We start from the raw sequence: 25,689 nt of genomic DNA on the forward strand, positions 1-25,689 counted from the left end.
ATTACGTATTGCTGTAATCTTTGTAACATTGTTAATTTTTTCTTAATTTCATTAATCTCCATCTATCTTATTTTCTTTTAGAGATTGTAGAGATCTATGGTATTTAGAGAATTTATGATTTTGCTTCAGGAATGAGATATTGATACTTTAGTATTATTTATCTTTAAACTCTTTTAATTTTTAATTATTGTTTCTAATTCAATAGATTCCTTTATTTGGTTTTCTTTTTCATTAATTTTTAGGTTTCTAGGATAATTATTTAGATTTTCTTCTTCTTCTTGTATTATGATATTTTTCTTCTAGTTTATCTTTTGATGGTAGTTATTAAGTTATTGTTATCATTTTTTTCTTGAATTATTAGGCCTTTTCTTTATCATTCGCTTTCTTTTCATTTTTATTCTTCTTGTAGTTTATTAACCCCCTTCTTCCGGTTTTTATCTTTTTAGTAATTGCTCTATTATTTCATTATCTTTATTATTTATTACATTAGGATTTTGCATTATTTTTTGTTCTTCGTGCTGCAAAATTATAAAGATCTAGTACACATTTCTACATAAGGATATTCATACATTTTTGACAAGTTATTCTATGTTTTATATATGGAATTTCCAGGTAACACTTATCACATTTGATTTAAAGTTTATTTTAAAATGGTTCAAATTTATGTGTGCATTTTTCAAAAATTTATATTTGATTATATTGTTCTAATAAGTATTTTGATTTATATCTAACTGTATATGTTTGTTTATTCATTTTTGTTCCTAGTTATTTTTACTTGATTGCATATAATTTATCTATTTCTTTTTATGATTTTTACTTTTATACCGCTTTTTAGATAATCTAAGTTGGATAGAATAGTTTCTAGTTTTAACAATTGTGTTTTAAATTATTTAGTTTTTAATGATTAACCCATTTTTGCATCCATTATTGTTTTTTTATTAATATTATTTTTAATTATTAATTAGTATGATTATTCTTTTGTCTCGGTTGAATATTTTTTACTTGATTGCATAATTTATCTATTTCATTTTATGATTTCCTTTGTACAGTTATACTATTTTTAGATAACTAGGTTGATAGATTTAGTTTTAATAACGTGTTTTAAATTATTTAGTTTTTTAATGATTAATTCCCATTTTGCATCCATTATTGTTTTTATTTTAATATTATTACTTTTAGAATTATTAATTTAGTATGATTATTTTTTTTCTTCTTGTTTGTTCATTTTCAAATTATACCGATATTCTTTAATATTATTAATTAAGATAGTCATTATTATTAAGATACTTATTACTTGTATTGTTATTATTTCTACTATTTTATGAATAATTAGATCCATTAATTGATCTTTTATTATTTGATTATTTATTAATATTACTTGATTTGATTGATTGATTTAATTAATTGATTATTTTATTAATTTATTAATTATTACTTGTTTACTTGTTTTCTTTGTTTATTAATTTATTACTTTAATTAATATTTCTTATTAATTGATTTTTACTATTTGTTATTTTGATTATTTTTCTTGAAATTTAGATTATTAATACTACTTTTGTCAAATAAAATTTTATCCAAAAATAAAATCTATGCAGAAATAAATTTATCAAGGCATTGGCTAACACTTTACTTTACAAAATTAAACTTATTGCTACTTAGTGAAATAAAATTTCAACAAGTAAAAATGAGAAAGAGTTCTTTTTTGATCAAAACAAGATCCACAACATATAATATGCTAGGAAGATTTAACTCGGGTTAATAACTTTAATTGATCCATAATTATTGAAATAAGGTTGTTTGAATTTTTTTAATTTAGGTTTCATCATCTTGATATAAGAACAATTAAGCCTTTTGTGAGACCAAGCATCGAGTATCTCTAACATGTTAGAGTAACCCAACTTCGCCGAAAGTTAACACTTTCGCTACTATTTTCCTTAAACGATCTCCGCTTCCTCAAGTGTACTGTTGGTGCTCTAGTTAATCTTAACCTCCTTATATCAGCTAGATCAACTCTATACACTAAGATCATTTAAGTTCCAATTTTCGTTTTTTTTTTTCATTGTTTTGCTAAGGTCAGGGTCAATAAAAAGTCATAAAACCAAGATAAACTTACTATCTACATGTTGTAGAGGGTTTACCCTTCATGATGAATATTACCTTATTTTTGTTGAGGAAAACCGTAGCCTATGATACCACATGGATCTAGTACGCCAACTTACTACTGTCATTTGAAATCGGTGGACGGGCTGCCCACGCCCTAAGTGAAGAAGGTTAGATGGTTGGAGCCTATAAGGGGCCTTTATATAGGTCTCCAAAGATCTAACCTCTAAATTTAATCTGGTTATAACTTAACCCATGGTCATTTGGTTGCACACTATTTACAATAGTGACTTGACAAGGCTCATAAACCACTACCAAACCATGTAAGGCTAAGGTTTTACAATGTAAAAGTACTATCTACAAAAGATCGCTACAAATAAACTTTTTTTTTTTTTTTGAAGCACAAAGCCATGGTTTATTTCATCCACAAGCGAGTAGGTGTGTGGTGGTGATCCCACCTTTACAAACCAAGCGGCCTTTGTATAGGCTCTAAAGACTTAACCTCTAACTTAACCTATATTCACCATAATTAGACACTATTTACAACAACGACTTGACCTAATACTAGTTAGATCCACTCTTATATATATTTAATAATTGTTCTATTATATTATCTTTATTTATTATATTGGATTTTACTTTTTTTTGTTCTAATGGTGGTAAAATTATAAATATCTAGTACACATATTCTATATATAAAACTATAATTCACTTTGTGATGTTACCTATGTTTTGTTACATGGAATTTGTAACACTTATCATTTTGACTTAAAGTTCATTTTAAATGGTTCAAATTTATTTTGGATTTATATCTAAATTATAGTATGTTTGTTGTCTATTTTATTATTCATTTATCTTATGTTTATTAAGTCCTTTTATTTAATCATAACAAATAATTTATTGAATCACATTCATTTCTTAGTCTTCGACCTTACGAATCTTCTAAGAAAAAACTTTTCCTCATTTTTATCAATAAATATGCTACAAAACATCACTATCATTTTTGCATTATCATTAATGTTTATACTACTATATCGATTTCATGGATTTCTAGATTTTGATATTAATATTTAATCTTTTCTTTTTTCACTTGTGGATTTTTTACATTCTATAGCATAGTCCTTCCATACCACATAAATAATATTTACATTTCTTGGTGGTTTATGTGTTTAAATTTTTAACACATGATTTAGTTTAGATCTTCCTTTAAAAATATTGGCTTCTTTTTTAGTCCTTTATGTTTTTCCATTTAAGGCTTCATACATAAATTTTACTACAATAACTCTAATTAGTGATTTGTCTATTCGTATTTCACTTAAACATTTATCTTTAAGTAATTAAATGTGAACATTATTGATGGTCAGCCACCTGTCCTCTTCCATCCAGCTTTTTGAAATAATACCCTAAAGGTTTAGGGAGCATAAATCACTTTTAAAGTTAATTCATTGTTTCAAATGTCCCATGGCTAAGGATATATGCTTGGACAAAATTGTACTATTTTCACCAAAGTTTGGATTGAGTCTTTCTAGACCCCTTTGATGCCATATCTTGTAATAATGTATCTCCTCTGATGGTGATTTACCTATAAAATGATTTGTCTAATTTGTCCTTACATTATAAGGATTATCTACCATTTGTACCATATATTGATATTCTCTGAATAAAATAACCATGGCTTAAGCTCTGAAGCTCCTTGATGCCCTAGTTTTATCCTTTTCATTTTCTTGGTTTTGTAGGGAGCTTGTAATGTGGAATTCTTATCAAGTCTTTGGCTTGGCTTTTTATGAATGTCTTGATACCTTTTTCCGATTTAAGTATACAGTTTTACTAACTTGATTGTAGGGTTTTATAAATATAGTGGTCATACACTTAGTGCCCTCCTTATGGCCAATCGTGACATCCTTAACTGTTTTTCCATCTCTTGTACTTTTACTTTTGAATTGTTTTGATTGCTTTTAAGCTGATTGGGATTATCTATGTTAGAATGCCGAAGTTAAGAAACTACCCAAATGTCCAAGCGCGAGCACCATGCGCAACCCCCAAAGAACCTCTCAATTTGAGCATGCTCGCATATCACATAGGTACATACACAAGGGCTATGATGACATTAAAGACTAAAACCTTGATACATTTTAGTCTACATGTAATGGGTATTCTGGAAACTCTTCGCATAGATGAACGAGTAAAGAGTTGGTCTCAAATGGTGGTTGGGTGAATTTATTCACGATGATGACCGCCTCATCGCCAATTGACTTTGGAGGTCTGTACTGCCAGCACACCAAGACCATAAGACCCGTCGTCAAGGCCGTGAGAGCCACGATATCCAAGCGCTTTGAAGTGTTTCATGAGATGAATCACATGGAGTTCACGCACGTTTGGGAATATATGATGAAGAGTTCATTGCAAATATACCATTTGGCACGAACGTAAATAACAGAGACTTCTTCCACCATACATGAATGCGAGCTGGGATAATGGACCACCTTAGAATCACTGAATAGTGAAAATTTTGAGCTACTTTCGAAGAACCCAAGCAGGTACTATGATATGTGCATGCTCTTATTAAATGTTCTACTGGGGGTCGTATGATGCGAGTCCTGGCAGTGGCTAAGCACAACAAATATATATGCACTCTGCTTAGTATTTTTCAGAGTAGTATCCCATTCATCTGGACAATCTTTGTCGCCGACGTGATGCATTCTTACACCGTGTGGACTCACAGCCAGGTTTGATAGGGAACGATCTCTGTATGGCCCCTATATCGCAAGGTTGATTCGTGCGTACTGATTCCCGATTGAGCGAGTTTCGAGGTGCTGACGCTGAGTAGGTAGGGGATGTGGCAACTCCTTGGACATGCATATTCCATGGGCCGCACATAGGATTGGTGGAGATGGTGAAAATTATAGACTTGTTTTGACACCCGCCAGGCAAGAGAGTAGCAGTCAACGGAGCAGCGGAGACTAGCGTCTACGCCAAAGATACACCCACCTTTCCTTATCTCCCAAGACCACACCACCACCATAGACTCCTGGGACGCCTGACCGAGAGGATGGAGAGGAGTATTCAGGCCATGAGCTGCGATGTAGCGTGACGATGCGAGGCCGCATTTTATCGTACTTATAGGGTGTGGGTGATGGGTAATGTGGCACAATGTAGATATGTATGAGAGTATGTATAATGTATGCACGAAATGCATGTACGTACGGGCGTATTACGGTAGCAGGGCGCCTTCTTGCAGAGGTTATTTATTAAGCGTCAAACACTATACTCTAGGTTAGTTACCAGGTTTTGATTTTCAGAGTCCTTGTAATATAAAATAGCATTAATCAAAACCTACTCCTAGGTTGGCGCGATTCTTACGACATAGCTTGCTCACATTACGTAGCAGTAGTATTCTCTCCCTCTCTAAAAGGAGACTTTGTAACTCCTTGGGAGGTATGGAATGAAAGAGAGATAAGCTGAGTCATAGCTCTTGTGTTCTTAAGTCTCTCATCATCCTCCATAACTCCCTCAACCTTCTTCCTTGCTTGCTTTTACTACTTTTGATATCTCCTTCACAACCCCCTGGGCTTGTGTAAGAGAGCCCCAACCTCAAAGTATTAGAGTCCGAAGTAAGATACGGAGGCAGTAAAAGCCTTCTAGGGCTTTCTAACTGAAAACCATGTAGTTTGGGATGTAAGTTTTATTTGCGCTACATGTTTTAAGAATATATGCTTATTTTCACTTAGCAAGAGCTTTATAACATGCACATTGTTCTAAGACAAGATGAAGTGTTGATTACTTTCTCTAGGAGGATATGTAGTGAGTGTCGCTTGCAGGGTGTGGACCCATGGCATGTACTGCCCAAGTGACCAAAAGTAAGAGAGAGATGTAATCATTTACCGCCTTGTTTTCTCCTTAGTGTGAATCTCCGTGACGCTTGGTCCCTAGGTCATGCTGAAATACTCGTTGTCCTCATGTCAAGATAATGGAGTATAAATCGCGGATGTTTGGTCCCTCAAGACAGCCTCGCAAATACTGCTACTCTTATATAAAGATAATAAAATTAAGATTTAATGTGAGTAAAGGCTAGAGGAAAAGTAAGCGTGGCATTCTTTCTTTCTTTCTTTTGTAATTGGAAATAATCGTAAAAATTTGATATCAAACTATATTGGAGAAGAAAGAGAGGTCCTTTATCATAAAACTTTGAAAGCTTCCATCAACTCAGAAGATGTTCTTTTCGAGAAAAAGTTTATTGTTGCATCTTAGTCAAAGCTATTATTATTGCACACAAGCAGCACAATTACTTTGCGGTATTTCAGTAGCAATATTTTCTTGCATGTAGTAGTATTTATTTACAAGTAGTGGGCTAGTAGTATTAGCGCTGAAGTATCATCAAAAAGTAGCAAAAATATTTATCAATTATCTTAGAAATAAATATTAGCAAAAATGATTACCGATAATTATCCGTATAATGCTAGTAGTGATACTTATCAATATTTATCACCTTAGCAGTCAATGTTTATGATCTTAGCAATATTTATTATAAATAAAATTAAATAAAATTAACTATCAAAAACAAAATATATCTATGAATAAAGAACACAATCCTAGAAAAACTATAGATTCCATAGAAACTACTAATAATAAAATAGAACAAATAATTTAACTTAGAAGAAATTAGAATGTATCTAATAGAAAGAAATGCATTGGAAAGGACTAGTATATTAAAAGACAAACCATCAAAATATCTTTAGCACAATATTTGAATAAATTAGATTATATCAAAAGACTGATTACAAAAGGTCATGCAGTAACCTTTTTCAAACTTAGTTAATAATAAAGAACTTAGCTATACTAAAACCGATGCGATAGAAAAATTAATAAAAATACAAGTAGAATTAACTAAACATATGAAAAGATAATAGGAGAATAAACATGTCAGCGTTTGAACCTTAGGAAAAGAAATAGAAAATGCTAAACACACAACTTATTAAAGCAGAAAAATGAACATTGGGAGATATCTACAACATATGCCTAGAAAATCTATGGAAGTAAGAAGATTAAGAGGTTTATCTCAAACTTAGAAGTCACCTGGAAAAATTAGAGGAAATAAAAGGGAAAATTGAATACAATAATTATATAAATAATATAGAACCATATGAGATAATGCCGTATGATACTCTTCATGGACTTAATATGCCAGATATACTTTTTAAAGGAAGAAATAGGATATATAGAAAATAGCTTTATATAGCCCTCGAATGATCATTTTGAAAATTGCATATGCAAAAATGATGAGAAATGATCCAATATTAAAAGAATTAGCAAATAAAATTACTAAATTAAATTATAGATTAGAAATACTTAAGATCAATAGAAAGAATGAGATAATGAAACTACATATTAATTTTATAGTAGTTAACTTTCCCAATAATGGATATTGTAGAAGAATTCTCTTGGCAAAATCTGAAATATTTCTTTAGAAAACCTGAGCAATATTAGATAAAAAGAAAAATAATTCATAATGAACCACAAGTAATTGGTGAAAAATAATTATTCGACAAAATAATGTAATAATAATGATGTTAGTTGAGACAATAAGATTATTAAAACAACTATCTAAAAAAGCAAGAAATAATAATGATATAGAAGAAATTACGAAAAGTTTTACAAATCTAAGAGTAACCAAGAAAAGCTAGATCTCCTTTTTGTAACATGGTTAGAAGAAGAATTAGAACTAGAAACTGAAAAGTAGGATTTCCGATATCAATAGGGTGATATAAAAATTAAAATGGAAGACTTGATTAAAAAAGTTATTCTATTCTAAGAACTTCGAAGAAGCCTCTGACCTAATTTTTGGAAATAAATTAATAAGACTAGATTTTAAGGATTATAGTGTTAAACAACAAGTCAAATATTATTATATCAGATTATTAGAAAAATAATGAATAATTATGGGTTGAAACTAGAGAAAATATCTAGAAGAATTGGAAGAAAATTAGAACATTTTATGAATAAAAATGCCCTTTAAAATTGTTAGATTAGTAGATAAATATTAGAGTGTTTAATTCATTTAATAGAGTTACATGCCAGAACACTAGAAAACAATTGGTACACCGTATGGTCAAATTAAAAGAATTAAGGAGAAAATTTTAAAATTAGTATAAGGTGAAAAATTATATAAACATGGTATTTTTTATTTTCAGAATAAACTATATGAAGGATATGATGAAATGGAAATATGTTGTAACAATGATAATGCAGAAATAGTTATTGATTTCTTTAACATGCGCAAATTTTATAAGAAATTAGTAAAAGGTAAACTACTCCCCTAGTACATTTAGGATTAATGGTATTTAGCTATAATAGGATTACATGATTGGATTAGAACTAAATTAGTTATCACTAGTAGATACTAAACAAATAGATAATATGGCTAAAACCCAAATAGAATATGAAATAGATATGAGATAGACAATTTTGAAATAGTGTATAGATCCGAAGATTTTTAGTAACAATGATAATTTATATGAAAATATTAAATTAGTAGTAAAATTAAAAAGATATATAATATGACTAATACAAAGCCTAATATTTTACTTACAAAGATTTTTATTGGGCAAATATCAAATAATAGTGAAATAAGATATACTGTTAGTAATGATAAAATTATGAAAATCTTATGATCTCAAGGAATTAAAGCATATCCAGCTAAAATGTATATTTCAAAAAGTTTAGCAGGGATAGAATGGAAATTAACTAATATTTTAACACCTGCAATAGCAGAACCATCAGATATAAAGTATTATAAATATGAAGATGGTCCGTTAGTTTTAAAACACAAACTTATAATAAAAATGTTAAAATTGAAGAAATTATTGATGAAGAAGAAGATCAGTTAAATCTTGATTAATGGAAAATTTAATAGAACAGTTTTATTCTAATTATGATTAGGAAGAATATTTTTTAGAAATGTCAATAGATATAGATGATGTACATTTCTTAATAGAATGTAGATTTGAATATAATGAGTATCCTAAAAGAGTACTAATAGAAAAATATTTTAAGGAAGAAGAACTATTAACAAAAGAAGAAGAAATTGCTAGGCAATTAGAAGATATAGATATTGATGAATAGGGATAGAAGATAACTATGATGAAATATACATGAATGTGCAAAGTGTAGGAAATAATAATCAAGTTCTAGCAATAATCAAGCAAGTGCCAGTTCATCTAGCCCAGCAAGGTTAACAACTGAAAGTGGCTCAAGAAAAACACAACCTCTTAGGCAACAAAGTAGTTATGAGCTTTATAATTATCCAAAACAATCTTATAGAACTTTTAGCAGAAGAGGAAGACCAGATCTCTTAAAAGTAGTGAAAACCATACCACAACAAAATTATCATGGTAGGATGTTAGTAATAAGTACACTACATCTTCAAAAATGGCCTGAGTTATTAGATAGATGGGAATTTGATGCCATCAATGTATTGGAAAGATTACCACATGCATTAGACAATGTAGAAATAGTAAATTTTATAGAAAATTTATTAGGAATAACGGCTAGAAATATGATGAATAGTTGGAAAACAAACTTTCCAAATGATTTTTAACATTTAGTAGACATGGTAGATAATCAATGTAATATTACAACTCAAGTTAGATGAATTATATTAGGAACAGATCCCTCTAGGGGAGAAACATTATTACAAAATATAGTTGCAAGAGACTTAGAAAGATTGCATCTAGATAGTTTTAAGGAAATCATAAATATTTAGCCAAAGTCATATAATCCTAGCTGCAAATACAAACATAGCATTTTCAAGACCAAAATTAACTAAAAAATGGTTTAGCAAGTTATTAAAACCATTAGAAGATTATAAGTAAAAGTAAATAAGATAGCTAGTCCTAATAGTTTTAATAACTTGCTAAACCATTAGGAGATTATATGCTAAAAATGTTACAGGAATAGGACCAGAATTAACTAAAAAATGGTTTAGCAATTCATGAACCACCTGTAAAATGTAAGTGTTTTATATGTGGAGAAATAGGACATTATGCAAGACATTGTACTAAAGACAGAGTTAAAAAGGAAAGGTTAAATATGTATCAATAGTTAAATTACAAGACGAAGTAGATATAGTAAGTGTAGCAAGTAATGACACTGCAAAAGACAATGATATATGTAGCATATTTGGAGGAGAAGAAAATAATTTTATGGAAGAAAGTATTTTTTTTTTTTTAGAATTTAATCAAGTGTTTGGTGATATAGAATCAATGGATAACAGATGGCTTACATCTTAGATAAAAATGCTAAATTTCTCTTAGAAATATATAAGAAAAAATTAGATAGTAGTTGTACACATGAATTTATAGATTATAAACTAATTTAAACAAAAATGTGACATTTATTATAAATTTCATATCACTAAATATAGAACAACATGTAATAAGTGTTATTTATCTTTATACAAATTATGTGCAAAATAATGTTATAATCATATAATTAGCCAAATAACTATTGAACCAGTAGTTACTCAAGTACAATCAAATGATAAAACGATAATAGATCAATTGTTAAAAAGAATCAAACAATTAGAACGAAACAACAAAAGAATAGAATTATTAAAAAAAGAAAATATTGAGTTAGAAGAAAAATTATCCTACTATGAAACTAAAGGAAAAGGAGTCATAATTATAGAAGCAATTGAAGAAGAAATAGTAGCAAGTGAGGAGGAAATAGCATTATCCTATAATGCTTATAGTGATAACAATCTCTTAAACTTAGATTGTATTGTAGAATTTAAAGATGGTTATAAAGTTAATGTAAAAGGTATTATATATACAAGAGCAAGTAAATGTTATTTTTCCCCATATTTAATCCCCTCAAAATATATAGAAAATGCATTATACACAGCAAAAGTTAGAGATGCTACTGGTAAAATAACTATGTTAGAAAAGAAACTGGTAGATTGCATAGTAATATTTAATAATATTAAATACCTTTTACCATTTGTTTGGATAAAACTAGCATTAGGTAAAAAGGTAGCCAGACTTCTAATATAAATGAATTTTATAAAACATAGAAATGGTGGCTCATAGTTGAAGGAGAAAAAAAATTATTATATGTAAACATATGGATAATATTTTGACATCACCTATAATTAATAATGTAGAATATCTTATTGAGGAAATAATTCCAAAAGAAGTAGAAATCTATAGAGAAATCAATCTAGAAATAGAAAATTATCTAGCAAAGCAAAAATCAGAACCTTTACTCGAAAAATTGAAAAAAGATGTAACTATAGGAGAAAACCCTGTCAGAAATATTAACAGAGTCAATATTATCTGTAAATTAGAAATCATATATCCTGACTTAAGGTTAACATGCCCTATAATAAAAGCAACCTCTTATGAACAAGAGGAATTTTAAAAACATATAAAAGAGCTAGAAGAGTCAAAACTAATCACTAAAACTCAAAGTCCAAATAGAACTAGATCATTCATAGTTAATAAACAAAGTCAAATTACTAGAGGAAAAAGTAGAATGGTGTTTAATTATAAGAGATTAAATGATAATAGTGATGATGATACATATCCACTTCCTGATAAAGAAGCCTTAATTAATAAAATTTAAAATACTTATATCTATAGTAAATTTGATCTCAAATTTGGATTTTGGCAAGTCCCTTTAGTAAAAGAAACACAGACCTTAGATTGCCTTTATTACTCATAATGGACATTACTAATTGACTGTTATGCCATTCGGTTTGAAAAATGCTTCACAAGTGTTCCAGAGAAAAATAGATGATATATTTATAAAATATGCAGAGTTTATTATAACTTATATAGATGACATTTAAGTCTTTAGCAAGTCTGTAAAGAAGCATGTGCAACATTTGGTTATATTCTTTAAAGAATGCCAAGAATATGGCTTAGTATTATCTGAAAAGAAAATCAAAATGGGAAGTAGGAAAATTGAGTTTCTTAGTGTAATAATAGAACAAGGAGAAATATATCTCCAAAAACATATAGCATCTAACATCTTAGAAATCCCAGATAAATTAGAGAATTTAATGCAAATTCAATTATTCTTAGGAAAACTAAATTATGCTAGAAATTTAATACCAAATTTAAGCCAATTAGCAAGACCATTATATAATAAAACTAAGCAAACAGGAGTAAGATATTTTAATAATAAAGACATAAAATTAGTTTAGCAAATAAAGAACAAGATAAGAAATCTAAAACCATTAGAATTGTCCCCCCTAGTTGTTATTTAATTATAGAATCAGGTAAAAGAATAGGCCGATGAGGAGCTGTATTAAAATATAGACCTACTATATTTTCTAGTATAAAAGAAAAAAAAAAGTCAATTTGATAGTGGCATTTATCAAATAAAAGTAGCAGCAACTGATGCTGAAATCATAGCAGCAATAAAAGCAATGGAAAAGTTGAAATTATTTATAATCTCAAAAAAAAAAAAAGTTTTACATTACGAGCAAATTGCCAAGTAATAGTAGCATTAATTCTATAATGAAAATCAGAAAGTAAATTATCAGAAAGTAGATGATTGAAATTTATGGACTACATAATAGGTAATGGGTTTCAAGTAACAATAGAACACATAAAAGGAAATCTAATTTCTTAGCATATAAGCCCTCAAGAATAATTAAAGAAACCACTTGATTCATCCATACGCGATGACAAAAACGGGGATTATAAAACCAATAAGTTCCTCTGAGTTTTTGTTGCTGTGGGAATCAAGAAACCTTCTTTCTGATAAACCCTAGGCTTGTATCTCTGAATGTTTAGAACAGTGACTGCAAAGCCAGCAAGATCATTCGCGTTTCTAAGCATGGATAAGCTCAAGTTGATACCAAATTCCCTTTAGCATATAATCATAATATTTTAGCTAAACAATCCTCTATTATCTAACCCTGTTTTATTTATTCTTGCAAATGGAAAAGAAGAACTTTCCTTTAGAACCACCCCTCAAACTTCCCATTTTCCTTGTAGGGTCCAATCTTCGTTTCAATACCCCTTTTTTAATTACAGATTACTAGCACATCCTTTTGGATAGCCTTTGGGCCTCCCGAAATAATCCAAAAAGTCTCATACCAGTTCTCCAGTTTTTTTACTTTCATAACAAAAATATATCCCCAAGCCCAAGTTTTCTTGCCTTGTCAAGAATTACTTCTCAAACCTCGAAGCCACATACAGTGGAATATTTCATAGAATAAGATTGGAAAATCAAATTCATTGAAATAGAAGTAAAAATCTTGAAGGAAAAAAGAAGAAAAACTAGAAAAAGAAATTAGCATAAAAATGAGAAAAAATTGAAGGATTAAAAGAATTCATCCAAAAAAACATAAAAAGAAAAAGAAGAAAAATTTGAGATCTATTCTGAAAAAATCAGTGAAGTTAAAAAAAAAAAATATTGAATTAGTTAGCTGAACAAAAAGCTATGAGACAACTCATGCACAATGAAGCACACATCCTTGATGGATTTTCTCTTGGAGGAATCGCTTTCTGTGAATCTAAACATAAAGATGCTTGATGTCTCTGTGAACAAGGTTTCATAATCTTACAAGGATCATTCAATCTTGCCTCATGGAGAAACCAAACTACTGAAGGAGTCCAGTTCAATTTAGTTGACTTTATTGAGCATGGTCATGTATCACGCATTATCTTCACTAACTCCTCCTAGATCAAGCTTCTCAACTGATATTGGCAACTAGTTCATGTTCATCACCGACTCTTCAAGTATAGTAATTTACAAGGAGGTTTCATCAATTTGGAATTCCGCCTATTCCACTTGCTTTTGGACCATATCTTGAAAATGACTGACACCATATCAACTCACTTTAGTTTGTCAGCATGAGCCTTACCAACTTGACATGCAGACTAATGATGTTAATGCCGTATTAACTCCCAGTGAGATTCAATAACAAATCATTTTATGACGAGCACACATGGTTGCCACTGACTAGAAGCGTACTCATTTCCACCAAAATTGCCAGCTCATCCTCGAGATAACTATCATGAAGGTTTACACTCATCCAGACCTTCCTTTTCCTCTCTACTCACCTTTCCCCAGTCTACATATAACTATGACACCTATTACACTTGATATGAAGAAGATCAATTCATGTGGCAGAGATTATTCTTTGGAGATCATGACATTGCCAGCATTCCTAGCGATGACTAATTGCTAGATCCTGACAACGATTCCCTGACTGAGCACAACATTGACAACATTTACTGTGTGTGGGTGATATGTATGCATATACATGAGTATAAGGGCATGTATATAGGTATGAGTATGAGTATGAGTATGAGTATATGTATGTAAGTATGTATGAGTTTCCCACCTACGTGGGAGGTTACTTATTATGGTTAGAATATTGTCAAACCCTATATTCTAGGTAAGAGTTCTTAGGCGTTTGTAAAATATTTAAATGTATTACTAGTCAAAACCTAGTCTTAGGTAGGATAACTTAGTGACATGACTTATTACATCTAGCATAGTAATATCTCTTTCTATATAAGGAGACCCCTTGTAACTATTTGGGGATATGAAATGATAGTTAAGAAAAACATTAGTTTTTGGTAAATAGCTTTGTGTTCTTGTTCTTCCTCTCATTCTCTCCATCTCTCTAATCTTCTTTCCTTGTTTCCCTTACTTCACTCTGATAACTCTCACAGCCTCATTGTTGTAAGAGAGCCCCAACCCCTACTACAGTGGTATCCGGGCCTCTATGATAAGAATATGGAGGGGGTAAAATCCCCTTATGATTTCTCTTCTCAAAAAACCATGTAGTTTTTATATGAAGTTGTTATTTGTCTTTACAAGTTTTAAGATTGTGTTTTTTATTTTCATTTAGCAAGAGCTTCATAAACCTTGTGCTAAATATTGTAAAAGATTCTTGTAAAGAAAAACAAGAGTAGTAAATGGTTATTTTCCCTTACTTTCGGTCATCGGGTCTTTACACGGGTCTTTGCCCTTCAAACGACCACTCACTACTTATCCTCAGAGAGAAATCTTTTACAATATTTAGCACAAGGTTTATGAAGCTCTTGCTAAATGAAAATAATAAAAAAAACACATAATCTTTAAACTTGTAAAGAGAAATAACAATTTCATATAAAAACTACATGGTTTTTAGAGAAAATAAGCCATAAGGAAACTTTTACCTCGCCATATTCTTACCGTAGATACTCATATACCAATGTAGTGAAGGTTGGAGCTCTCTTACAACGACAAGTTGTGAGAGTTATCAGGGTGAAGTAAGGGAAACAAAAACAGAAGATTAGGAAGATACAAAGGATAAGAGCAATAACAAAAACACAAAGCCATTTACCAAAAAATTAATATTTTTATTAACTTTCACTTCATATCCCCAAATGGTTACAAGGCGTCTCCTTGTATAGAGAAAGAGATTACTATGCTAGATATGACAAGTCATGTCACTAAGTCATCTTATCTGAGAGTAGGTTTTGACAAATAATACATTTAAATATTTTACAAAAGCTTAAGAACCTTTACTAGAGAATAGGGTTTGACAATATTCTAAGCATAATAAATAACCTCTCAGTCTGTGGGAAACTCATAGATACATACATACATACATACATATAATCATACTCATACTCATATCTATATACACCACTCATACTTATGTATATGCATACATATAGATGGTAATTAAAATAGAACAAACACTTGCCCATTCCCTCGCTTCATCTTCATGTCTTCTTCCCTCGATCACCTCGACGTCCCGGCCATCATCGACCTAATATCGAAGCAACGTTGGTCTCATCTCCAAACCCTAATCCCGACCTCCACTTCCACCTCCGATCTTCTCCACCACCTCCTCCTCCGCTCCTCCTCCGGCCCTCTTCCCCTCCTCCCCCTCCTCCGCCGCTCCCTCCACCGCCACCGCCACCCCTCCCTCTCCCCTCCTCTCCCTCTTCCTCCATTCCCTCCTCCTCTCCAAGCTCTACTCCCATGCCCGCTCACTCCTGCACTCCCTCCTTCCCCTCCCCTTCTCCCCTTCCTCTCTCCTCCACTCCCTCTCCGTCTCCCCCCTCCACAACCCCTCCTCCGCCTCCATCCTCGCCGATATGCTCCTCCTCGAGCTCTCCAAGTCGTCCCGCACCGACTCAGCTCTTGAATCCTTTCACCGCTCCTGTGATTACGGGTATAAACTCTCCTCTCTTTCTTGCAACCCTCTTCTCAATTTGCTAATCAAAGATGGCCGCATTGAGGATGCGGAGAGAGTTTTCAAGGTTATGATTCGCAGGAAGTTCGCTCCCAATTTGACCACTTTCAACACTTTAATCAATGGGGTATGTAAGGCTGGGAAGCTAAGGAGAGCTGTGGATCTTGTTGAGGATATGAAGGCTTGGGGTGTCTCGCCATCTGTGGTCACTTATAATACTCTTGTTGATGGGTACTGCAAGATGGGTGGGGCTGCAAGGATGTATAAGGCTGACATGGTGTTGAAGGAGATGGTGAAGGCCGAGGTGTGGATGAATGTGGTTACTTTCAATACTTTGATTGATGGGTATTGCAAGGATGGGAATTGTTCTGCGGCGATGAGGATTTTTCAGGAGATGAGGAAGCAGAAGGTTTTGCCAAATGTGATTAGTTATAATTCCTTGATCAATGGGCTCTGTGGTAATTGTAAAGTGGAAGAGGCGCTACAGTTGGTTAAAGAGATGGAGATTGATGGTGTGGTGCCTAATGTGATCACCTATAATGCCATTGTTAACGGATTCTGCAAGAAGGGGATGTTGGTTGAGGCAAAGAGAATATTTGGTGAAATGCCGGAAAGGAATTTGGTTCGGAATGAGGTGACATATAACACGTTGATTGATGGGTTCTGTCGATTTGGTAAGATGGAGGATGCAATGGAGTTGAAGAAATTAATGGTGGATGATGGGATTTGTGCTAATATTTCAACTTATAATTGTTTGATACTTGGATTTTGTAGGAACAAGGATATGAATGGTGCTAAGAGGATTTTGGATGAAATGGGAGAGAAGGGAGTCAAAGCTGATTTTCTGACTTACAATGTTTTGATAAATGCATTATGCAAGGATGGTGAGGTGATGAAGGCAGTCAAACTCTTGGATGAGATGATAGAAATAGGTGTGAGGCCTACCCATGTCACTTACAATACCCTAATAGATGGATTCTGTCAGAAAGATAATTTAAGGGCAGCGTTCAATATGAGAGCGAGGATGGAAAAGGAGAGGAAGCAGGCAAATGTTGTGACATATAATGTACTCGTCAAGTGTTTATGCAGGAAAGGCAAGTTGGAGGAAGCGAATTCACTTTTAAATGAGATGTTGGAGAGAGGTTTGGTCCCAAACAGGATCACCTATAATATAATTAAGGAGGAGATGATGGAGAGAGGTTATATACCTAATATAGATGGCCATCTTTGCGATACTGCTTCTGTCACCTAACTAGGAGATTATAGTGTTTGTGATTCAGATTCCTATGTGGCGTTCAGAAGCAATGATGGTGGGCATATGACCTTTCAGATAGATGAGCATTGACTTGGAGTCAGAGTTATGACATAGCTTCGTGGTATGTTTTTATTCTGACCTTTTATGGAATTGAAAAACTATATATTGTGAAGCTATTTATGCTTGGAAGCATGATTCGCATTTCGCGCTGCAAATGATCCAAAGGACAATCTACTTTGGAATGAGTGAGACTGGTTTGTAGACAATATAACCTATGAAGCAAAAGTTTATTAGGGCAGCACTCCAAGAACCTGCAGTTTGCCTGTATCTTAATATCTTATGCTTTTGGAAACTAAAAAGACCTTCAAAGACTTTTTTTGGTGAGGATGAACCATGTGGTTTGTGAAACTAAAAGAAGATTATGAATTTGAGGAATCGCCAATGGCACTTCGAGTTCCACTGCTAAGTGTATATCGTCATTTAAGTGATTTAATATTTCAGGTACGTGATATGGCTGTATTAATTGCCTTTATTTATTGTGCATTTGTAGTCTGGAACGATTGTTGTAAGTGGCAACATACATAGTTTCTTTGATGACTGCTGGTCTGAGTGTTCCTTTCTTCTTTCTATCATTATAAAGGGGTAAATTTTTTGAGATGGCACCTAACTATGACCTTTTTTATTTTGGGGTTTAAACTTCAATTTGAATTAAAATGCTTACTCAATTTTAATTTTATTTCACTTGGTTGTCACCCGAGGGAATCTGGTCTATTTTTATGATTTTAATTTTGAAAATTCTTTGTCAACAAATGAGATGGAATTGCCAACTGGATGGATAGTGTGCCATGTATGTCCTGACAGAGAATTTTTGGCATCTACATCATAAAAAAATAAGGTCAGAATCTTTAAGGTAACCACCCGGTAAATCAAAATTGAAGTTAGATAACTGTTTTGATTCAAATTGAAGCTTGGACCCCAAAATGAGAAAAGGTCATAGTTTAATACCCAGTTAAAAAATTTACCCACAAGACGGAAGAATGAGTTGTGCATAATTGATATGATCAAGAATATAGTTTGATTGTACTAGATTAAAATATTTAATATCTTTATCAGGAACGCTCTCATGTTTCTGTCATTCCTTTCTAATTGCCTTTTATTAACATCTTTAAACTAAAGTTCTTTACATGTATATAATTTGACTTATCATAAGAAAAGTCACTGACCTTGGACACCTGTGGTAGATAATTGGTTTCCTTTTATTGTCACTTTTCTTTTTCTTTTTTTTTAAACAAAAAGTTTAATAAGTTAGTTTTTTGCAACTTGATCAATATTTTGGTATATTCTCTTTGAGATGCACAACTTGTCAGTATGTGAGCTCTTGGCAGAAGTTTTAAAGATACCTTATTTATCTGAGAAGTTTGGTGCAATGAATCAAGATGCAGTTTTTCACACATAAAACCGTCCAAGTTTCTAGTCTTTGTTGCTTAAACCCCTCTCTCTCTTTTTCTCTCTGTGTGTGTGTGTGTGTGTGTGTGTGTGTTAATTCTTAGGTTTTTCATTGCTATATGTATAAGCATACCCAAGTTGGAACAAGTGTCGTAGTGAGTAGTTTGGCATTCACAAGCGATGTGCCAATACATATGAGGGAGCAAAATACTGTCAAAGAACGTAATTTTCTGAAAATAGGAAACTCAACCACCTCTGGACCTGAATTAGGAAGTTGGACAAGGAATACTTGAATTTAGAAGTAACTGGAGGGGTGACTTAGGAAATCTGACACTGATACGGGTTATTGCTATTATTTTATTGCAGATGTTACACGAGCGTATTTGGTAATGGAAATTTAAGCTGTGCTTTATTATGTTCTTGACCTTGTTATTTGATCCTAAACTTGAAAATTTTCCAATTATGACCAAATTACCATCAGAGTGCTCTATTTCTAAATGCTTAACTATCTGGGAATTGCTTGCTTATAATGCTTGAAATACTAGTTCTTAATGGTGATCTACTTAATTATTATTATGGGTTGTGTTGAAGAGTGGAGATGTGTATATTTATTTTACTTATTTAATTATTTATTTTCTTATTTATTTTACTAAAAGCAAGGTGTTAAACTTAAAATGGAGATGACCCTTTTTGTTGTAGTTGCCTTTGGACACAATTTCTCCATGTCAGGTATCTCTCATCATTTTTCTCTTTGGAGGAAAGAGGCGACAGTCTCTCAAAGTTAGTTTATATCTAGCATTAGGCTTTATGTCTTATTAATTAATCCTGAAAAGAGGCATGCTATCCATAAATGATTTATTATATGTCGGTCAAATTCTCCTCAATTGGATCTTGAGAAAGAAGAATGTTAAAGTAAACCATGCCTTCAGTTACCTAAGGCTTGCTGTTGTGGAATGCTTCAACTTAGGGTGTGTTTGGTAGGCTGTATTTGGTTATCTGAATTTCCAAATATGATAATTAAAACAAAATTCCAGTATTTGTTTGTTTGTATTTCAATGTAGCAATGCATTTGGGAGCACGATATATCCTTCAAAATCCTGATGTTGAGTTATGCTCAAAATATGAACGAGTTGTAATCTTGATTTCATTTTGATTACACTCACTATGTTTGCATTTGGTTTTCCCTCATTGATTCATTCTCTAAATCACAAAGTTCCATATCCAACCAAAATCTCTAAATCTGTATCTACAAATCTTCCGATCCAAGCACAGAACTGTCATAATAAAGTTGTAAAATCTGTACAGCTCCAGTCGCATCTAGCTGAGAATCTGGTATATTTGTGATTACCTCCCCCCAAGCACACCTTAGCAATTTTTTGTGCAATTTAAATTCCACAACAGGTTTGGCAGTACCTAGTTGACTGTTCTGAACAGGTTTAACCTTTAATATCACATTTACTTGTAAAATTTGATGTTGAGCATCGAAGAGATCCAACTTCATTAGCTGTTAGATGTACAAAAAGAAGTCTCAACAGATTCTCAATGGGATCTTATTATAATTTCTTTTACTCTTGCTGGTAGGGTGGGTTGTTTATCTTTGAGCTATGTTGTTGTGGAAGATTTAATTTAATTTAATTTATTTATTTTTATTTTTATGTTTCTGGATTCTTGTTCTATCAGAGTATTAGTTATCCAAGTTTAATGATGGTTATACGTTCAAACTGGGCAATTCTGTTTCATGCCTATGGCTTTTTCCAGGTTGATAATTTAACAGTCAATGCATTTGTGTACTGTATGCAGTTAAGCATGTCTAAGTATAAAACCAAGATGTTTCAAATCCTATCTTTCTTTGCAGATTAGTAAGTGTGTTGGACTCAGTGGAAAGTTGGCACTCTCGAGAATTGCTGACATGTGTTCAAGATACAGAATGAATATGACTGAGGAACTGAATTGAAGGACAAAACAATATCAAGTCTGAACATCTAAAATTTACCAAAGTTCTGAAGCTTTTCCCATCAAATGCGTAGAGACTGCTGATAGAAGTGAGTCTTTGAATCATTCAAAGGAATTAAGCTCACATGGTCTGTTATCTTGGATCACCAAAACCCCAGATTGTTGCAAAAGTGACTTTTCACCAACTGATAAAGGTCAAATGATATCAGAAGTGTCAATTCTCTCTCTGCTGAGAGGGATTATAGCCAGATTGCTGTATTTGATAAGGATAACCAAACTCTGACCCAGAAGATTCTTGATTACAATGATTTTGTGAAACAGGGTATCCACTGAATGTGTGCCCAAATCTAGCACAGATTTTCATGAGAAACTCCTCTCATCTTCTGCACCAGCAAAGCTCCGAACACTGCAGGTGTACCCATGTATTGCTTCAACTGTGAGTGTTGTCCAAAGGTAACAAAGGACTCTCGAAAGATTGAAGGTTGTTAAGCTTACCATCAGTGTGATAATTTTTGTGTTTCTAAGTCATCTTTCTTAATTTGCTGTTGTCTTGTTGTTATGAGCTTTATAGATTAGCCATCAACTACTAATATTGTGTAGGTGATTCTTTCTGAAAATGTCTTTGTTGAACTTGTTTATTTGATAATATGGTGCTTAAAATATTGAACTGTGATCGTCTGCTTTTTGCATTTAGCTCTCTGCTTTTTAAATTGCATTTTTCTTGGCATTTTTTTTTTGTTTTTTATTTTTGGTTTTTTTTAGACAATAATATTTTAAACTTATAATCAACTCTACAAGCTAGTTGTTTTGATTATTCTATTAAAACCATAGAGTATAATGTGCTTTTATAAGGACTGGTTAAGGAATGAATTTATTCAAAATAGATTGGGAGTGAAAGCTATTATTGGTAAGTTAAGAGAGACACAATTAAGATTGTATGGGCATGTCTTTAGACGAATGTTAGATGGCTCATAAGAAAAGTGGGAACTCTTCAAGTAGAGGATCATAGAAAAGGAAAAGGTAGACCTAAATAGTATTGAGTGGAAACTTTACAAAATGTTTTGTCTGAGGTTATTTTATTTACTCTTTGGGCCCTTGATAGATTAACATGGAAGTGAAGAGTTTATGCATCCGACCCCAAATAGTTGGGATTAATGACTTGTTATTGTTGTTGTTGTAGTATATGTGCTTTTTTTCTCAGAGCTGATAGTGGTAGGAATTCTGAGGTCGTATATTTCTGCATGGTATATTCATTAGGTAATTGATAGATGCAGAAGCCTTGGTCAACTAGTACTAATTAGTTAGTCATGACACAGTTCCATGGATTAATTTAGCACTTGCAGTAACATAAATTTTCTTGGTACTGCTTCTGTTTCCGTACTTTGGTGCTTCTATTCATTAATTGGTTGTTATATGCGGATTATAACATACGGCTTTGATTTGACCTTTCTGAGACGTAAGCGTGTACATTGATGTAAGTTGATGGCTTTTATGCATATTTAGGGTGCTTCGTTTTTGCATTAGCTTAAACTAGGCTAACATTTACTTCTTAATTTCATGTTTAATTTGATGTGCAATCATCCAATTGGATTAAATATGAGTTAATTTTGAAGTGTTCAAATCAGTTAATCTAACTTAATAGGTCCAAAAGACCTATGTAGGAGTGTGTTAAATCTCTTTCAATTAGTGGAATCAACTTTTTCTTTTCAAGGAGTACACAGAATATAGTAAGAAAATTTGGACAAGCCAATTCAGGGGTGTGGAGACAACCTTTGATTGAGGTGGGGAGTGTAATACCATGTCTCCTTTGTGGGGATAGGTCTAGTCAGAATATTTCATCTTTGATACTTTGTGCCAAGTCGATTCAAAGAGCTTAACTATAAGCCCTTAGAAAGGTTTTATTGTCTGATTAATTGATATTTCCCAAGACAAAATTTAGCCCTCCCAGGCATATAATTAGATCTGTTTGGCCTTTTTGTTGGATAAGATATGAATTTATAGAATTTAGGAGGAACAATCCTTAGCGGTTTTCTGATGTGTTTACTTGGAGAACTAATTGGTTGAAATTAATGCGCTTTGAACTTACGGATGACACATGTTATTCTTCTTAGTAGGGAATGAACTAACTATTTACTTGGGATGCACTATGCTTTAAAAAATAAAAATAAATCAAGATGTTTATCAATTTAAAAGTTCTTGATGCTTAATGTCAAATGCTTTGTTTCTTTAGTTGTATGTTTCCTTTGAATGTTGTTTCTTGCTATTCTTCTGTGCTCTATATTCTTTGGGAAAGACTTATTTCTTTATTGGCAATGGTTGAACTTTACCCTCATTGTTCAGTTATTATAGTAAGCTTGGCACTTTTTGCTGCTCTTGCATTCCTCTAAACATTTAAACTGCTTCGGATAATGGACCTGAAATTAAATATGTTTCCATGATCAAATTGTCATCAGACAAACTTTGAAGTGTATCTAAATTATCCTCCTTGTTTGACCATACGTAATCTTATTGTAGTCATGCTTGTACTATCCGAAATGTTAGATAAGTGCAATTTCAGTTACCTAATTTTTTTTTAAAGTTTTTTCTTGCAGAGTGAGAATTTCCGTTTTGACTGTTGAACTCCATAGATGGCTTGAAGGACTTGAGAAAGATAAGACGACAATGATGGACTGCAAGAGTTTAACTCATGCCTTGAATGGACTTCAAGGATAAGGTCTATGTACAGTACATGTGCTGCAGTTATCATTCCTGAGGTGACAAACTGCAACCAAAGTTGGAAGAATGGGGTGATTCTGTCCCTTTTTTTCTATTGATAAGTTGTCCAAGGAACTTTTAGATCAGATTCATGACAAGCAAATAAATTTTGATATGATGGTCTGTAGTAGGGCTTCAGTTAGATCATCAAAGTATGATCCTGCAACCATATTAGAAAGTGTAAAGAGACTTTCAAATCATTCGAGGCGTGACAGCAATTCTCAATTGAAATATGAAAATATGCTTTGCTCATGGATTTGTGCTGGCAAAGATAATTTGAGCAAAGCTTATCCATTGCTCTCTTTTTTGGGGTTACTTGACCATGCAGGATAATTTTGACTCTAGAAAGTATGTATATGACCTAGGGATGCAAGTGGGGCGGGGAATCTTCATTCCCTGCGGGGGTTTCCCGAAATAAAACCCCCACGGGGATTGGGAATGTATTCCCCGGCCTGTTCCCCCCGCGGAGAGAATTCTCTGATTTTTAAATTAAATATATATTATATTCTTTTTTACGTCCCCGTGTCCCCTTATTAAAAATAACTCATAATTAATTTTATTTATTAAAAAAATTCAATATTGATAAAATATTATGATGACCAAATATTTGGGTTTTAAAAATTTTATTTTTGATATTTATTAATAATGTTTTAGATTTTTAATAAAAATTAGTGTTACTCCAATGAAATACTTCGAGATAATTATGTGAAAAGTTGTTTTAAAAATTTTAATCAAAATTTTTTTATTTCCTATTATAGATAAATATGTTATATTAAAATTAAGATTAAATTGATTAATTTATCAACTATATTGAAATCTCAACTTGTAAGTAGAACATCTCTTATGAAATCCCCATTTTCGTAGTTCCCCTTTCTTCAATTCTTCATACCATTAATTACTTCGTTAGTTTATTGTTTTCTCATACATTAGATAATACTTATTTTGATGAATATTTTGTTTATCTTTTTTTAATTTTATATATGATTTGTTACATGTGTAATTAAGAAAAAAAATTGGTGGGGTAGGGATTCTTCAACACCGCAGGGGAGTGAGTGGGGGAATTTCTCCCCCGATGGGGATGGGGATCCCATTCCCCGCTCCGCCTCGGCCCACTTGCATCCCTAATATGACCTGAATGGTTCTGTTACCACTTGTCAATTGTTTGCACTGTTTGCACTGGAAATGTTCTTAGAAGTTGTGGGATCTGCAGAGCAATTCAATGACTTAGTAATGAACTGCAAACTTGGAATGAGATTTTCTGATCTTTCTCCTTAGGAATATAGACAGCTTATGGATACCCATACAACCAGATGACTTTCCTGTTTGATTGATAAATTGCTGAGCCTAAAGGTAGTAATCTATTAGATGGTACTTCTTCTTCTTCTCTTCTTCTTCTAACCGAGAGGTACTTTGTAGCTGAACCAAAACAATACTAGTAAATACAGATTAAGCTGCTGGCTCAATTAGGACCAGAACCATATTGAATGGTACTTTTTTTTTTTTTTAAAAAAAAAGAGGAACAAAGGAAAGAACTAGAACAAGAAAAAAAGGGAACCATAAACAATTGGTTCCAATAGCAGACACTACTACAATTTAAAACCAAACTGTTTAAAAGCATTCATGATCCAATAAGAGAGGTCGCGCCCGAAAAGAAATAGGTTAAAGGCTGAGAAATTGAGGCCAAGTGTGGCTAAGTGAACGGCCAGTAGCATCCAGTGAGTAGGAATCCAATGAACAGCAGGAGAGTCATGTTCATTCAACAAGTGTCTTATGTTAGAGATTTGAGTGTTGAAGCGCCATGTAACGACTGGATCAGGATTAATGATTGTAGCTGTAGTTGAGGGAGAATGAACAAAGATGTGTTGGATGCCAAGGCGATGATCAGAAGCAGTTTGGAGAGCAACGCCGAGAGTGGAGAGATCATCCAACGACGCATCATCAATGAGTTGAGAGCAGCAACCTGCGAGGAAGATAA

At 32.5% G+C, this 25,689-nt stretch overlaps 1 protein-coding gene across 3 annotated transcripts; it reads left to right on the forward strand.

Annotated features, from left to right (window-relative positions):
- Window positions 1-16,131: 16,131 nt before the first annotated feature.
- LOC120249850 (pentatricopeptide repeat-containing protein At1g09820) lies at window positions 16,132-24,068 on the forward strand. Of its 3 annotated transcripts, none has more exons than XM_039258528.1 (3): window positions 16,132-18,062; window positions 20,863-21,441; window positions 23,552-24,038. In XM_039258528.1, the coding sequence occupies exon 1, from the start codon at window positions 16,209-16,211 to the stop codon at window positions 17,556-17,558; it is 1,350 nt and encodes a 449-aa protein (XP_039114462.1). In that variant the 5' UTR covers window positions 16,132-16,208; the 3' UTR covers window positions 17,559-18,062; window positions 20,863-21,441; window positions 23,552-24,038. The 3 variants fall into 3 exon arrangements, with proteins under 3 accessions (XP_039114462.1, XP_039114461.1, XP_039114460.1); XM_039258527.1 differs by having other exon boundaries at window positions 20,863-21,413; window positions 23,552-24,036; XM_039258526.1 differs by having other exon boundaries at window positions 20,863-24,068.
- The last annotated feature ends 1,621 nt before the right edge of the window (window positions 24,069-25,689 follow it).

The sequence above is a fragment of the Dioscorea cayenensis genome, chromosome 19 (genome assembly GCF_009730915.1).
Source record: "Dioscorea cayenensis subsp. rotundata cultivar TDr96_F1 chromosome 19, TDr96_F1_v2_PseudoChromosome.rev07_lg8_w22 25.fasta, whole genome shotgun sequence".
Classification (NCBI taxonomy): Eukaryota; Viridiplantae; Streptophyta; class Magnoliopsida; order Dioscoreales; family Dioscoreaceae; genus Dioscorea; species Dioscorea cayenensis.